The following is a 17011-nucleotide window of genomic DNA, read 5'->3' as shown; positions in this document are numbered from 1 at the left end:
GGGGGGGGACGGATCCCATTGCTGTCTGGTCGTCCTCCCACAGACGTATATAAACTAGAAATGACGTTCAATAGAGACACCCTAACAATCTCCTCCCGGTTCTCTATTTTTTGTTTTTTTTAGCTCGCTCTCCTCTTCCTCCCGGAGGGAGGATTTCTTTTGATTTTCTTTCGGCTGTCTCTTTGTTGGCGCGCAGCAAAAATAACTAGGCGGCCGAAGAGGGGCTTCAAAGAGATCTGAATTCGGCTGTCGATATAACAAATAATAATTATTACTATTATATAATAACCGCGAGTTTGGCGAGAACAATTATCACCGCGCGACGACGATTTCTCTTTCTCCTTCTCACTCGCTCCCTCTGCAGCTTGCCCTCCGTCGCTCTTTCCGTGGCTCACTCCGCACGCATGATGCATTTCCTCTGCGTGTTTTCTCGTCTCCTCTGGTGTGTCATTGTTTTACACTGTCAAGTTGCTCAACTCCCTTATTGGTGTTTCCACACTCGTTTACGTTCCTATTCGAACGTCACGTGGCTGTGTTCGTGGGTGTCATTTTATGTGTCGAATGTGTCTTGTAACATCTCGCTTCTCTTTCATCGTTCGTTCGTTCTCGTTACTCATCTCTCCCGGTCTCCTCCGGGGGGAGACAGATCTCTTTTCCTCTTCGTTCTCTCCAGCGCGTCCTACACACACACACACACGCACACACACTAACACCTCCCGTTTCACCTCTCTCCCTCGTCGTTTGGGGTTTTACCGGCGTATAGACCCGGCGAAATCGTAAAAGCGCGGGGCCGCGCCGAAGGGATACGCGGCGGTGTCGAAGCAGAGGTTTTGCGGGATCGAAATGTAGCGTATGTGTGCTTTACGAGATAGTGAATTCGCGTTGCTTCCGTCGTAAAAAAAAAAAAGTTGAAGACCCGGTGACGGCTGTTTCCATTCTGATTTCGTCGTTATCCGTCGAAGGCTTGGTGATTCGTCATGCGGCATGCAGCAACGAGTTGTTTGTTGAGGTTTCACGTGCCTTCTTTCATTAGGCTGCTTTTAATAAGTTTCCACGTGTGCAATTGCGGTTATATTGTTTCGTATAACTGTTTCGTAGCGGATGTTTCAGTCTTCGTCCAAAGATCCATATATAGAAATGCGCAAGATCGTTAATTCACGAATCTCTGAATTTGAGAGTAAAGACAATTTGTTAATTCAACAATTTATCGCTTCAGCAATTTGAATTAATGATTTGAACTAAACTATCCAAGAATTGGCTGTTTTTTTCTTTTAAATCATGACATCCATAATATGCGATATAATATTCAGGGGAACGTGCAAAAGTATGCCAATCTCGCGAATACGTGAATGTCCGTAGGAAGAAACGAGAATTATATCTCCAAGAATTAAAGATTTTACGAATCATAGGAGATTGCAGATCTGTAAAATTTGAAAATAAGTTCGAGATTTTTGTGCTTAGATCTTTCGGTATGCGGCTAACGCGATGAGTTAATTACTTGCCACTGAAGATACAATACAAGTCTGCAAAGTAACCCTTATCGGTGGAACTCACTTTCCGCCATCTGGCGGAGGGTGGAAAGAACCGTATGGAGAACAACCCCTAAATGGTAGCTAGAGAATACCGGCGGAGAACATTACCGTCGTTTGCTCGACGTTCGATACCTTGCTTACCAGACTTTTTGCCTCGTTGTCGTAGAATCCTGACGTGATACAGATGGCAGTCGTTGTAAAAACAACCCTCTTGAGGGGGATTACTGAGCTTGGCCCGCGGCGGCGGTTTAATCCTTTTTCGAGCACGTACTTTATAAAACTTACTTCTAATTTTCTTAATTTGCAATAAAAAGATATCTAATATAACGAGCTTGTAATTAAGAATTTCCTGTTAGCGAATTTTTTAATGAAAATACTTACGTAGCTGAGTAAAAATTCGAAATATGGATAAAATAAAAAATATTTTAAATATTTCTTTTTTAAAATAATTAATATTATGATTTCCGAATCAATATTTTTTCAAATATTAATAAATTATTTCAAATATTATCAATAATTATGCCGAATTATCTCACATTTAGAAGAAGGTAAAATAATATTTCATTATCATTTTAATTTTGGAAAAAATATAAAATTAAATATTTTTTTCATATTTTTTCAGAATAATGAATGTTATGATTTCCAAATTTATATTTTCGATTATTTCAAATATTGCAGTAATGCCAAAGTCTCGCATTTTAGAAGAAAATAAAATAATTTTATATTATTTCAATTCTGGAAGAAAAAATACAATAAAATATTTCTTTTCACCATTTTAAAATAATAAATATTATAAATCTATATTATTTTCGAATTAATATTTTCGATATTTATATAATTTATAAATTTATTCCAAATATTGTAACGCTAAAGTGTTTTGAATTATCTCACATCTGGAAGAAAATAAGATAATCTCATATATCTGAATTCCGGAAGAAGCTAAAGTAAAATATATATTGCAATAATGCAATGCCAAAAATCGAATCATCTCATGTCTCTAGCATATCAATCATATCCTCAATCAAACCTGACATTAAATTTCTTCTAATGGAAACTCGCACACAATTTGCACGACTTTTTTGCCTTTTTCTGGGACACCTTGTGTCGCATCAGCCTCTCGCTCTATTTTTTTTTCCTCGCCGCATTCATAATTTGCTTAGTTTCTGAGTGGAAATCCTCTCTCGGACGAGAGCGCAAACCGAAATTTCCGTCGTCATTAAACGAGATTCACGTCGTATGAGAAAGGGGGAACGGGGAGGGGTGGGGGGGAGCCGACGCGGGACGATGGCGGCGGGAGCAGTTCTCGCGACATTGTTAGTTTAATTATGTCTCCTTGGCGCATGGAAACGCGCCTGCGGGCTAAGGCTTCCGTCGACGTTTTTGGCTGATGGCCAACCAGGGTACGTCCTCGTGCCATGGCGGCGAAACCCCTTGACATTTTCCACAGAGTTGAGTAATCGCCGGGAAAATACGGAGCCGGCCAATCGAATACGCATGTACACGCGATACGCCGTGTGTGTATGTACAAGCGATCCGCGTGTGATACCGTTGTATACACAAACGTATATATACTGCCAATCAAACAGTCCCTGTGTTGCTTTAATCGACGTTACGCCGCGCAACAGTACATTGTATTGTTATTCTCAAATATTTAGAAAAATCCAAATTAATTCGTACGTGAAATATATCTATCGTCGTCACATGTTTTTCGATGCCGTTTGTATAAATATTTATTTATTTTTAGTTATGCAATGGTAATGAAATCACTCGCGCGCTCGAAACGTGCATTGTTTTCTCATAAAGTGCGAGCAAAATAAAATCGAGTATCTCCAGCGATTTTGTCGCGTTTCGTTAATCGCGAGTGGATTAAGGAGAGAATATCGACAGAGAGAAAAAAAAACGAAAATATCTGGGAGTGGATTTGGGAGAGCGTGTATAACGTTCGCTTTGCCTTTTTGCATTCTGATTACACGCGGACGAATACGTATATAGCGTTTTTTTTCCCCGGTCGTTATCATGTTTTTAATTATAACAAATTTAGAGACGCGTGGGCGGTGCAGTACCTTTTTTTTCGGAGCTGCGAAAATCGAGTTTTCGCTCGTGATCGTGTTTCTCTTCGAAAACGAATGTTTTCGCGATTTTTCGCAACGCCGCAGTTTTCACGTTTTTTCGGACTTCTTTCTCTTTCCATATCATTGCTTTAATATAAAATTGTTCACGTTGCCAGATGTAGACGTTTTAACCTAGTTATGTAAAAATGCACCAGTTTGCTATTTATTTTGCCCTTTTATCTGACATCTCGGTTTTTTCTTTTTTTTTTTTTTTAGAAATTGATTGTCACGGAATTTTTGTCCTAGAATTTTTGACTCGATTACAATACGTAACATCTTTTGGAAAAAGATAAATATTAGATATAAATAGATATTATTAATGTATAAAAAACCATTTTAATATAATACCGGATAATTGTACATTTTTCAAATAGACAGTCAGTTGTAAATTGATATAGAAAATATGGAATTATAAATTAATCTATACAGATTTGATTGTTATTTACTATTAAAAATTTTAAATGCTTGAAAAATTAAAAATATTTCGAAAGTAGTCAATTATTTTTCCGCGGTCAACAATGAAATGTTGACAGTACATAGTTTTTCATGGTTATTTAAATTAAAGCAAAGTGTTGCGAATTAACATTTAATTTTTTTTATACGGGTGATAACCTTTTTTCAAATAAATGCTTCAAAACTATTAGCTTGAAATGCAATGACTGCGAATACCTTTAGGTGGGCACGTGCGAGATGCATATCTGCAGTGAACATTATGGCCGGCCCGTACGTGTCGGAACGTATAGCGCTGCGCAATTTACAAAATTTTTTATCTTTTGTGCTTAACGACTGGAAAAAAAGTATCCTCCAAAGTGGGCCGAGGTGGCGCGAGATTTTTCGCTGACTCTTATGAGCCCGGCACTTACGCGATTACACACAGTTACTGTTACTGCAGGCTGCTGTTGGTTTAGATCCGCGTATCACAAATTACTTTAATCGTTTAAGCAGACGCTTGATATCTCTAGATTCACGAGTGTACTTTAACTTCATGCCGGCACGAGCTCGTGGAGGTAATCACGACAAAAATTATTTTCCTTAATTGAATTCACTCATTCGAATAGGAATTTAATCTTTTGGACAGTCCTCGTCAATCGAAGAGCAGAAGAAACTTTTTTTTCATGTGAGAGCGCTTTAAAAGTTATTCCGAAAAACTAATTAACCCTATAATTAGGCATTAACGAAATTTTGTGCGATTTAATTACAAGAAATGTAATAACATCCTTGCTGAAAATCCTTGTTCAAGTTTCTAAGCCTCCATCGAGCAGAAATCGATGACGCAATCGATCAATCGAAAGAGTTAATTTTATGAAAAAATGAATGGGAGACGAGATGGTCACATATTATCTTCTCTTTATTAGTTAATTAATTAATTGAGCAACCGCGGCACGACACGCAAGCGCGACGCGATGGGGAAGCCCGACTCGTTCCGCGAACAACGTGGGGGGGGGGCGGGGAGGGGGACTTCGGTATTGGTTTTCCACTATCTGTCTCGGGGACGCGCTCCTCTCATTATGCGGGATTAAGCACAAAGGATCTGGCCCGCGAGCTGCCCCCGCGGGATACCTGAATCCCTGAATCTTTCATTGCGCCGCGCTCCGCATATATTAGCTCGCGCGGAAACTTTTTAATTTCGCGCCCGTCCCATATAAAGGATAATAGCCCGGCATTTGCATAAGGATAACTTTCAGCCGTTCCGAACTATTTCGCGAGATATCCGCCGAGATGTCCGTACAGATTAGCCCTTGCACGTGTCCTTAATCGGCGGAAAAATTCCGTCCGCAGATTGCGCGGATCCTCATTGCGCAACCGATGGATCTCGTTTTCGGGAAATCGAGCCGCGGGCGTATTTAAACTTCAAAGTTATATACTTCTCTTCTCGACCCCAAGCGGCGACTCACCCGCCCGTGATGATCGCCGAATGTGCAGAAAGCGCAAAAGCGCGCTAATTGGCAGTTGATCGTCTCGGTTTACGCGCAATTATCTGCACCAGTTCGTTACATCGCGGTCTCGCGCTTTTACGTCGCAGCGGCCATTAGTCTGGATTAATTTAGTTCACGTCGCCGAGCAACGATTCCTTATATATATCCTAATAACCGGGTCTCTCTCTCTCTCTCTCTCTCTCTCTCTCTCTCTCTCTCTCTCTCTCGATGCATTACGCGCGAACAACCTCGAACGAAGAAATATTGCGCGATCGAAGGACTCTCGATAGAATTTGCGGAGCGCCATTTACTCGCCGAGTGCGGTAAATTGCCACGCTACTTTTCTCCTTCGCCGGGGAGATCGCTTTCGAATTGCAGCGGCAATTCCGCAGCGCGGCGGAGAGAGAGAGAGAGTTGCAGGCGTTTCCAATCCGCACTTCTTTCACGTTGCTCGCCCTCGATTGGTCCTCGAGGAAGAGGATCCTTTTCTTTCTTCCGGTCGCGTAGAGAAAACTTCGCGCACGTTCGCGCGCCTGCAATTTCGTCGACAAACTGTCCGAACTTCATCGCGGAGACGACGCGACGGCGTCGCGTGGTGGACGCGGGTGAGGCGCGGCTAATTAAGCGGAAGGGAAACTTAATCAATGTCTCGGTGTCTTACGCTCCCGCGGCGCGGCGGGTTATTACCCGCGCGCATTAATTCCTGCGCGTCTCGCCGCGCTGTAAACCGTCCGTCACGGCAGAAATGCAGAAGAGTTGGCAGTAATTTTTCATCGCCCGGACGTATTGCGAATATTAATTGTGACAAAGATGGAACGAGCCGCGGAGGGGATCGTTTATACGAGGCGGGAGATTAATTGTTTATTTAGAATTTAGAACGCGCCCTCTCGCGTTTGTGCGGAGTTATTAACCGAACGCGAAATTGAATTACGCGCTAAATGCCTCTGCAATAAGGATTACATCCTTGATTTATCTTCGCGAATTCATCTTTACGGATTCGATTTGGATAGTTTGCAAAAAAAAAACGCGTGTAATTGGATGTCGAGTTTTTTTTCCACGGTTAAAATTGATCGCTTAGCCTTTCAGCTCCGAAAAAAGGCTCCAAATCGTGATAAAAAGGTGATTCGGTTCCCCTTCGAGTAAGGGTGTCAACCCCCAGGAATAAAAAAACCCACAGGATGATCCCTTGTAAACGCAATTTGATTCTTCAGTTTTATGTTTCCAATGTTGTGAAATTGTGAAATGAGAATATGGTAATGTTACTCTTCATTGTAGACTATTCCTTTAAACCGTTTTCGATGTTTCTTCAAAATAAACACTTTTATAGCTTATATCAATAACACTGAACAACAAATTTTGATAAGTTTTTGTTTCTCAACAAAATAATTGATGTCTTTTATAAAGTTTTTTACACTGAAAGGATATGCTTTTCAAAATATTCCATTACCCTTTAATCTTTAAAAACTCTACTTTGACTTTCTTATATAATAAATATGTATATATGTATATATTATATAGGAAATTTAAATAATTTGTTACAATATATGAAAATAAATGTGATGGTACGAAGCCTCTTTTATTTTTATGTACAATTTAGTGATATATCAAAATAAAATTTGTTGATAATATTTAATGCAAAAAATTAGCATTGCAATTGTGCAAAATGATATTGTGATGGAGGATGTAATGATAAGACCTCAATCTCTGTAAAGTAAAAAAAAATATTAAATTATTTAAATTTGTAGATTTTTTAAAAATAAAGTCCTTGATTTCTCAAAACCTGTGTAATTTATATATATATATTATCATTTAAAAATACATAAAAAAAACTTACATATTGAGAAACAAAAACATTGTAAACAAATTGTAATTATTAATACACACTATACCTCATTTAATTGATTCAAAGTCAAAACTTCAAATAAAAAGTGATGAAAACCTTTTATATAAATAAAATTTTAGTAATTTCGATTTCTAAAAGTTAGAAGGCTTTAGCAGGAATTTTTATTGACACAATATATGTTTTCAATGAAATATATAATGTCGAAGTTTGAGGTGTTAGGTGAATGAACTCTTTGTGGCGAACTTCCGCTCCCAAATCGATCAGGAAGTCCCTGACTCGAAAAAGAGCACGGTGGTTTCACGGTGATTTCTGCCGCCTAGTTCATAACTGAGTTCTCACACTTCCACGCCGTCGCGCGGCTGGATGGATCATCTGACTCGAAACCAAATTTACTCTTCCGACACTCAAAGAGTTAATCGCCGATCCTTCGTCTCACGCACGAGCGGCGGTTCAGCCGGCGCGGGTGGCGCGGCGGCGCGGAAACGGCGCGCCGCCGATAAAGACTGGAGGCGCCAATCCGTTAATCTGTCCGTTATACACGAGCGTGCCCGGATCCCGGCAATCGTATATAAATCTGCGCGGCGTGGCGGAATCCCGGATCTCCGTGAAAGTATTTCTTCGCGTGGTGGATCAATCAGCTTGCCATTTCCGGGACGATCTCTTCGACGTCGCATCCGCACATTATCCTCTCTCTCTTTCCCTCTGCTTTCTAGCTTTCTCTCTCTCTCTCTCTTTCTCTTATTTTCTTCCCTTTAATCCCCATCGAGCGTCTCCGAGTGCTCTCCTCAGCGTTTCGTCAGTTGTTTCATCCTCCGCCTCCCCCTTCTCCCCCCTCGTACCGAGCAAACAACCGAATCTCTTTAGCCTAGCCCAAGTCTTTAGTCTAGTGGACCCCTTAGGTTCGGTTTACACGAAGTCAGCAGGAGAGGCAAATCCGATGGTGAAGATCACTTCGTTCGCCCCCTCGACGCGAGGCAATTGGTTAGGATTTGGCGTGTACTCGAGAGCGTTAGCATCCCCGTGAAACACACGGGGAGCGCCGCGACGGCGATGAAACAATCCTTCAAGTTTGACAGAGATTAAGAGCGATGTGGCGGAAGATCCTCGAGGGTACGCCTATAGCCCGCCGAGCCGAACAAATATTGATGGCACACCGGGACGAACTTTTCAGACAAATCGAGACCTCGCGCCGCTTAGACGACCCGCTTCACGATCTCGCGAGCGTCCGTTCGAACGAGTCAAGTGGGACGGGGGAGGGAGAGAGAGAGAGAGACTCTCGTCGCTCTCGAGATATCGGCATAACGAAGGAAGGTCGAGCACACATTTTCCCCGGTGGTTAGACGAGGGCGTTCTATTTCGCTTGCTTGTGCTCGGCACAACTTGTTCCCTACTTGACTCGTCGTTCGTTGACTATATACGAACGAGCGGGCGCTCGCGTGTGGTAAGCCAGCCCGCGGCTGCTGCAGGCCGGGATACACAGAGACGCACAGGATGACGACAACGGGTCCATTCGCATGCGTGCACACCAATATCCTTCCAGGATATTCTCGCTACGCCGGCCATGTCGCTGGCAAGCGATACGAATGACTTCCTGTGCCCGCGGTAAATCAGAATAAGTGCACGCGTATAACAAACAATCGGCATAAATCGGAAAGTCATACGCAAAATGTCCGATGTATACGCTCTCAGAGAAAGGAAAATAGCTCTGGCGAACTGTAATGCTTTGAGATTCAAGGGTGCGCAATTAATTTTATAAAGTCATATAGAAACGAAAATAATGTACTGACAATGAGTATTGAAATGTACATAGTGACAACAAATGTGAAATAACTTAATGTTTGCGGCAGCGATATAGAAATTGTTGAATTATGTCGATACACACAGTTGCATGTAACATTATTTTATTAATTATAAACATATTCATACAAACAATTAATAATATATATGAATATGTCAAAGTGAACTTATTAAAGTGAAATAGCAAGGCAACATTGACATTCAATTATATAGATTTCTCTTTCTCTCTCTCTTATATACAATAAAAGTAAAACATCTTTTATTTGAGAACATTTAAATATTTTCCTGAAATGAGTTATTATGCTAAATTGGTATTTTGATATACTTTTGTGTTTAATATATTTTTTGTTAACGTTAATATTTTACATTATTCTCATTATTATAGCTCATCTAATCGTATTTATTAAATTATAAATTTATAAATGATTAACATTACTATGTTTCTTTAGTTTATTATTTCTTGTAATTTATTCATTTTGTTATATCTTTATAATACATAGTTGAAATGCCATTTCTCTCCTCGTTTATGCTATTCGCTAGTACTGCTTCTTTCTCTGCGAGTGTAATAACGATATTTCATGCTTTCAGTAGATATTCTTAATTTATTGAGGTTTGATGTTAACTACACGGAACAAAATGATATGTTAACAGCAAATTTAGTTTTATTGAAATGAAATTGTTAGTTTAATTGAAAAATTTTACTTAATTGAAAAACAATTAATGAAATAAATACATCGTAATCTTGTTTTAATTTAGAATCTTATTATTTTATTAATATTGTTATTGATTTAACAAAATCATCTCCAATTAGACTAATGCTGTTTAATTTTTACATTTAGATATTATATAAAATTTTCAATAATATTTAATTTTTACATAGCGGATTCAATATGACAAATTGAATTTCTAAAAAATAATCTGATTAATATAAAACTCTCTCGGTTCTTGAAATCGTTGAATTTGAACATGACCCGAAATGTTAAAAATTAAAATAGTATAATTTCCTATGAGGAAGGAACTTGCGTGACAAAGCTCATAATCCAAATTTGAAAATTAGTCACTAATTGCAGCCCTAATAAGCTTCAAATAACGCGAGTAGAAACTTAGTATTACTTACTAATGTAAAAATTCCCGAAATAATCAGATTGTTTCTTTTTTTAATTTTGCCCGTTACATTGGAGTCACATTTCGAATTTCATGTTTTAAAATTTGAGATTTCAAGATTTAAATAAAACGATACCAAATTACTTTTTGTAGGCCAAATTGGCACGAAAGTCAAGGAATTGTGGTTTGCAAAATAAAAGGGGGTAGCCACTCGAAAGTGGCCGCCCGCGCCCATAAAGAATTAACAATCATTTTTTCCGTGTATGTGTGACATCAAGCTCAAGTATTTTGTCAAACTCAGAAATCGCGAGGCTGGAAGTTTTCGTCGCAGAAACTAACGAAGATCCTCCTCGACACTTCGATTTCACTTATTGACGACGTGCAGCGTGTGGAAATTCGAAGTTTTGGAAAGTTCTTGCTAAACAAGGTGCCACCATGCAAGGCAGTCTCGTTGCCACGGGAGCGCCGACAATTGCTGCACTTGTCGGCGCGTTACCGTTGCTCGCTCGTTAGCGTTTGTCACTTCGCAGGTCGAACACGCCGCGCCCACTCGAACTTGCCTCTCTCTGCTGATCTCGGTTAGACCGACCCCGCTCTTAGTCTCTCTAGCAGTAGCGCCGAGCTTAGCAGTCGGCGTAGATGACGAGCGCTTGTTTAGGGGCGACGGAGGTCGGACGGAGGAAGCCGGGCGCGCGGGATTCGTCAGAACGAACTGTATGAGATACGGAGGGAGATAAGAAGAGATATCTCGCGATGGCGGGAGAGGGATCGTCACCTATCTGTTGTATTTCTGGGCTGGTTGCACCACCGCGCTTGGTTACCGCTAACTGCGGTTGGCTAAATCCCGCCTCTATCTGTCTGCGTTATATAGCAAGGGTAATCCAGGAAGCGGGAAAACGGGTGACAAGAGTTAATTAATAATTAGAACTTACCTCCAAAGCCTGTTCCATCATAGTTGGTTAACGGATAATTATTACATAAACTTATCTTCTTCGTTTAAGACACGAAGGCTAGAATTATTCAGACGGTCTTTGAATTTTCTTCCGTTGACAACCACAGCTCAAAAACGATGATACACGAAATTATAATCTCTGTGTGCACTGTGATTGTTTAGCGTCAATTACTTGGCATATCTGATTGATTAAATATTTCTTCCTGATATTGCGACTGTCGCAACAGTCTGATGAGAAACTTATTAAACAGTCGACAGTTGCCCAAGATCAGGTGCAACTGGCCCTTAATTAAGCCTAATTGCATCGCTATAAGTCAGGATCAAAATGTAGGAAGATGAATCGGGGAGAGCTAGAAGGGGAGAGATCAGAATTAATCATACAAGGTCGTGTTCTTGTTAGTTGTTCTAACGACATTATCCCGATCAAGTTTACCGTATATAGTTGAGTGTGTGTAGGGCAGTAGATCTTCAGTCGTCTTAGTTAGTCAGGCCTGGAGACACCGGAGAGACAGCCGACCGGAGTTAGTCTAATCCGCGACAACCGCGTTGGTGCAACCGTGTCCCGTGTCCGTGTCCACGTGTACCACGTGTACTGTCTTAACTTGCTATCTTGCACTTGTGCTGTCTGTCACGTCGTCCACGTGCACCGCGAGAGAAAAAAAAAAACGTACGCTGCGCGAGGTGCAGCGCAGGAGGCTGGGTGTGTAGTACATTTTTTATTAACCACGCTATTATATCCGGCATTGACGCCCACCACACAGTTCCCGTGGTGGTGCAAGTCGTCCTCGTCGACGATGGCGGCGACGGCGTCGGCGGCGCCCACCACCATGGCCGCGGCGTCCGGCCCAGCATCCGCCGGCGCCGCTTCCGGCACCCAGGGCGGCCAGGGCGTCGTACTATGTCCACGCACGCTGTCGCAGGTGCGACGGTCACGACTACGCCGGGCTCTCACCGAGGCGACCGCCGAGACCGTCAACTACGTCAAGACGGTGGGAGATGACGATTTTTCGCTAATCACGCCCTTATTATGCGCCGCATACCGGGTGTTCCAGACCTCGCGACAAACGCGCCCCTCCCCCCCTCCTCCTCCTCCTCCTCCTCTCGCCACGTGTAACAATTCTCGGAGACGTGTTGAATTTTTTAATTCGCCTCCGGGATGAAAAAGATTCCCCCTTTCCCCCCCCCCCCTTTGTGTTTCACCGTTATTCCAAATTTACGTATTAATTAATAAAAATGTTTCCTCCCTTTTTCTCGCTCGTTTACTTTGCGCGCTCGCTTGAGAAAAACTTGTCTTCATCATCATGCCATTTAACTTGAGCCCCTTCATTTGTATTAATTTGAATATATACATTAATGAGATCCGCGATTGCGAGGGAGAAGCACGCGACTTCTGGGATACCCTGTATGCGAATATGCCTTGCATAACGTTATATGCACATGCACGCACAATATGCGACTGTACTTTGGCGATGGATATTTAGCGGGAACGTTCGACGGGGAATGTTTGACGCACCCCGTGTAGACATATTCATAAATAACGACGTCTGGTATAGAAATGGTCAAACGCTATGCTTCCGCGCGAGCTTCCCGTTTATGGTCTTCCACACCAGACGCCGTAATTTCATTTACGTGCACGTAAAACCGTGACGAGAACTGTCACGGACAATGGTACAATTTGCAACGTACGGATACATTTGATCAAAAAAAAGAAAAAGAACGTTTCGAATGCCGTAAATCACATTTTTGAATTCGCTCCATTGATAGAAAACGTGACACAAGTAAAAAAATTAGCATTTTTGAGATGATGAGAATTAAGAAATCGACCTCAAAGACTAAATATATTTTTGCGATGAAACGACATATTTGTAGCTTTGATATTTATTACAGGAAAAGTATCGCAACTTTGATTAGAGATGAAATATACTACGGTCAGAGAAAAACATGGTGATGGCAGCTGTAAAAGTGATAAATTTACAATTTTTATATGTAGAATTAATGTGCATAGTTGAATAAACTAATAATATAATAAATTAATGTATTTGTTGTTATTACAACGAATGAATAAATAGTTTATTTAACTATACGTATATACATTAATTTTACAGATAAACTTGTATAGTTGATCTTTAGAACTGTCATTACGTCTTTTTTTCTAAGTGGGTTGCAATGAATTTCAAAAATTCACGACATAATATTAAAGACTAAACTATCATACTCACTACTTAAGTATATTCATTTTCTTCTTTTTTTTAAATTAAAATATTATTCCAAAATTTAAAATGCTCTACTGACAAGTTGCTAGTTTTAATATGTGTCACTTTCCTATCAACGGAGCGAATTGTTCTCCAGTCTTACGCAATCGCAATAGTATATTGTTAGTGATCGAGCATGTTAAATCCATTAAATCAATGCTTTCCCTTTTCTTTTCGAATTATACATTCCCGCAGTTGAGTTTTTTTTGATATTTGATAAATTTTAGTAATATCGTTTAACTTTTACAGGACGGGTGGAGCCACTATAGTAACTCTGTCAAACAGTGTCATATTTTGTGTGAGGCGAGAAATACAATAAATTATATGATAATGATGATATAATTATATAACGAATCTTATTTAAGGAAAAGATTTATCAAATAGATTCCCCTCGTCCTCTAAAGGTTAAACGACTGCAGATAATCCTGCCATAAAAGATATTTGATCCGCTCGGAGAAGTTAAATATATTTAATTCCAAGAAGTTCTTTCCTTTTGAAAACAGCAATTTTTTTCCTCTCCGAAGCTAATCTCTATCCAAAAGTATACCGTGACTGCTGAATACATTCGGCGCAATACTGGAAGTATTATGTTATCATACTTAAACAGCAGAAATGTACCCTTAAATATTCCAACACGCGAAAGCTTACACGAGCGCATAAAAATGCAAAGGCCGTGTAGGAGAAGGAAAAAAAAATAAATAAATGGAAGCGTCTGCAATAAAATCTCGAGAGTTTTCGCGAGCTCGGTGCGCGTTAAGGAGAAGTACATCTGGCAAATATTGATCGTAACAATCTGCGCCGCGCTTTAACGTCGCTGCGCTTCTCGCGTTATGCGGGAGACGCATTCCCCGTGTTGCAGAGTACGAAACGGACGAGACGAACGCGCGCGCGACGGGAAATAAAATAAAGTAAAATCCCACGCCACGGCGGACGTGTGTATATATACGAGCGAACGCCTCCGCGCGGTCGGTCGGTCGTTCGGCGGAAATCTCGTCTTCGCGCGGCGGCGAGACTTTCGGTGGCGCGGGCGGTACTAGCCAAGAATGCGGAGTTGTCGGAACGGATTGCTCGACCGAGCGTCACGCAAAAACTTTCGCTCGAGTTCCATTCCGCGCGAGACGCATACACAATTCACAAAATCCCCACCGTCCCTTCCGCCTTCACGGACGCCGACAGACGCTTCCTTTCGTAATATCGCGAGAATTTTAAAGTTTGCGCATGCAGCGCGTATACTCGGCTCATATTTCCAAACGTCCCGGAAGGTCACCGTGTCGCAACATACTGTATCTGGCATAAAACTATATATAAAATAAAATATAATGTAACGTGATAAAAAATTGTGTTCTGAACGGAAAATGATTTTATGCTGTTTTATATGGCAGGATAATGATTTCTCAAAATTGGTCATTTCCATTTGACTGATCAGTTTATTTTTGTGATGAAACTTTAGTTGTAATATTATTGCTTGTTGCATGAAAATATTTAATTGATAATAATAGTTTTTTTTATTGCTGCGCGAATTTTCGTTCAGACAAAGAATGAAATCGATACTGATCTTCACGCGCAGCGAAACGTGGAAGAGAAAAAAATGGCACCAACACCGAATTTGGAGTCGATCCAACAGTGTTAAAATTCCCGAAACGCGCGCTCGTCGATTGTTGTGTGCAGCTCCCGAATGTGTGTAACTCTCTTTGATTTTTATCCGCGGAATATATAAAAACGCTTTCCGATATCTGACCTAGCCGCAGTAAATATTTCAACGCCAGCTTTTCGCGCGCGCGTGAGTAACAGTTTCGCGGGATTCGCTCCTCTATAGTATTTTCGGTCAAAATGGAAGATCGGCAGATTTATTATGCTATATTTCTAAGCCCTTCGCGCGTAAATTTCCCAAATGGAATTTCCCAGCGTAATCCGTTTTAATTTTCTTTTTCAGTTAAGTTAATAATACTTGATTCAATTGATCGCATATTTACATACTTTCTTTCGCTATACGCTTTCCCGGATTTTAATACGCTCGATCACTAACTTTGTCGCGAGAATAAAATAAAGATGACGAGTAAAAATTACAACTATTAGTTTAACCAGGGTTTTTCAGCAGCCGCGGCACATTGGTGTGCCGCAAATGGTCTTCAATCATGGTGTGTCGCGAAAATTTTAGAGAAGGTAAAAAAAGCTTAAAAAAATTTGAAAATTAGTAAAGAGCGAGTGAGGCGCGAAGTACAACATATGTCAAAAAAATTGTCAAAATTATTTAAATTGTGTTTACCCTCATTTTAATCAGAGCGATATCGTTGCGTTAAAATCACTTTTAAAATAAAAAATATAAACTTTAGAATTTTACTTTTTATTTCTGAATGTCGCGTTGGCGGTGTCTGATAAAAGACCTGTGCTGGAAGGTTTGCAGTAACGATACATCCCGACAGATTTATTTCGTTGCTTAAAGCGTCGTGAATTAGAAAAGACTGAAAAACGTCGGTTTAAACTATTAGTAAAAGTTACAATCTTAGAGACACCCCACGTTTTGCAATAACGTTGTTTTTAATCAATGAAACTCCAGAGGATCATAAAAATTACGGGACAAAATTTTCAATACCGCTCGTATTTGAAAATCGTAATGTGTTCGCAATTGAAACGTATATGCGTTGTCAAATTATGGCCATGTCGCACAAAGGTAATGTTCAATATGTCCCCCCTCGACAATGATGTCTACGAGTGCCTTGTACCGGAAGTAGAGTCAGCAAGCATGAGCGGACTCGACAGAGTGTTTCGTGTTTCGCCGACGTTTCGGCGAAACTTTCGAGGGAGAATGCCTTGCCCGAATGAAAATGGCGTGTGCTTCCGTTCTGGACGTGGAACGCACGATTTCCGCCGGATGTTCCGTAGACATCTGCGACTATCCCCCGCATCACCGATTTCCCCCGAACGATCTCAACGTTCAAACACCGCTCGATATATACATATATGCGTTCTCCACTATGTGTACATGCAAGATATCACCCATGTAGTTAATGTCAGCAACTTGTGGACGATCCAGAAGTACCCGCGAGGATTTCCGGTTATGCATCAATTAAAGTTGGAAAATAAGGTATAAAATGTGTCGTGTTGTTTATCTAGCATTTACGAGACGCTTTCGTTGAAAAATCTCGAGCAAATCCGCAAATCTGAAGATCACTAGATCATGCAAAACGCTTTCGCTTTGGACAATCTTGGAATTTCAAATCTTCTCTTGCACTCGCGTGAATCATTCAAAGAGCCCGGACTAATCCGTTCTTAATTTTTTTGAACGCCCGCATCTTATCTCCGGAATTTGAAGCCGTCTCGGATAATATATTGTATAAGAATCGAAGTATCTGAAAGAAACCTCTTTGACATTTCCACGGACGTTTTCCGAGTCTTTTGAATTCCGCGTCTTTATAGCGTCGCGTCGAGCGAAAACGCGCTTTTGCATTTTCGAGTCGGTCAGATCTCGGGAGCCAGTTTCTTCCTTCCTTTTCGTCGGAACTC

The 17011-nt window shown here is 40.8% G+C and overlaps 1 protein-coding gene across 1 annotated transcript in view; it reads left to right on the top strand.

The window, feature by feature from the left end:
* LOC105455726 (small conductance calcium-activated potassium channel protein) overlaps positions 1-17011 on the top strand; it is a 125384-nt gene that overhangs the window by 9658 nt on the left and 98715 nt on the right. Inside the window, exon 3 of the mRNA XM_011699266.1 lies at positions 12017-12244. Coding sequence (XP_011697568.1) covers positions 12017-12244 — 228 coding nt within the window. The remainder of the gene's footprint in view (positions 1-12016; positions 12245-17011) is intronic.

Source organism: Wasmannia auropunctata, unplaced genomic scaffold, assembly GCF_000956235.1.
Source record: "Wasmannia auropunctata unplaced genomic scaffold, wasmannia.A_1.0 LD335880.1, whole genome shotgun sequence".
Lineage (NCBI taxonomy): Eukaryota > Metazoa > Arthropoda > Insecta > Hymenoptera > Formicidae > Wasmannia > Wasmannia auropunctata.
The sequence above is the reverse complement of the archived record's forward strand: the minus strand, read 5'-3'. Positions and strand labels throughout refer to the sequence as shown.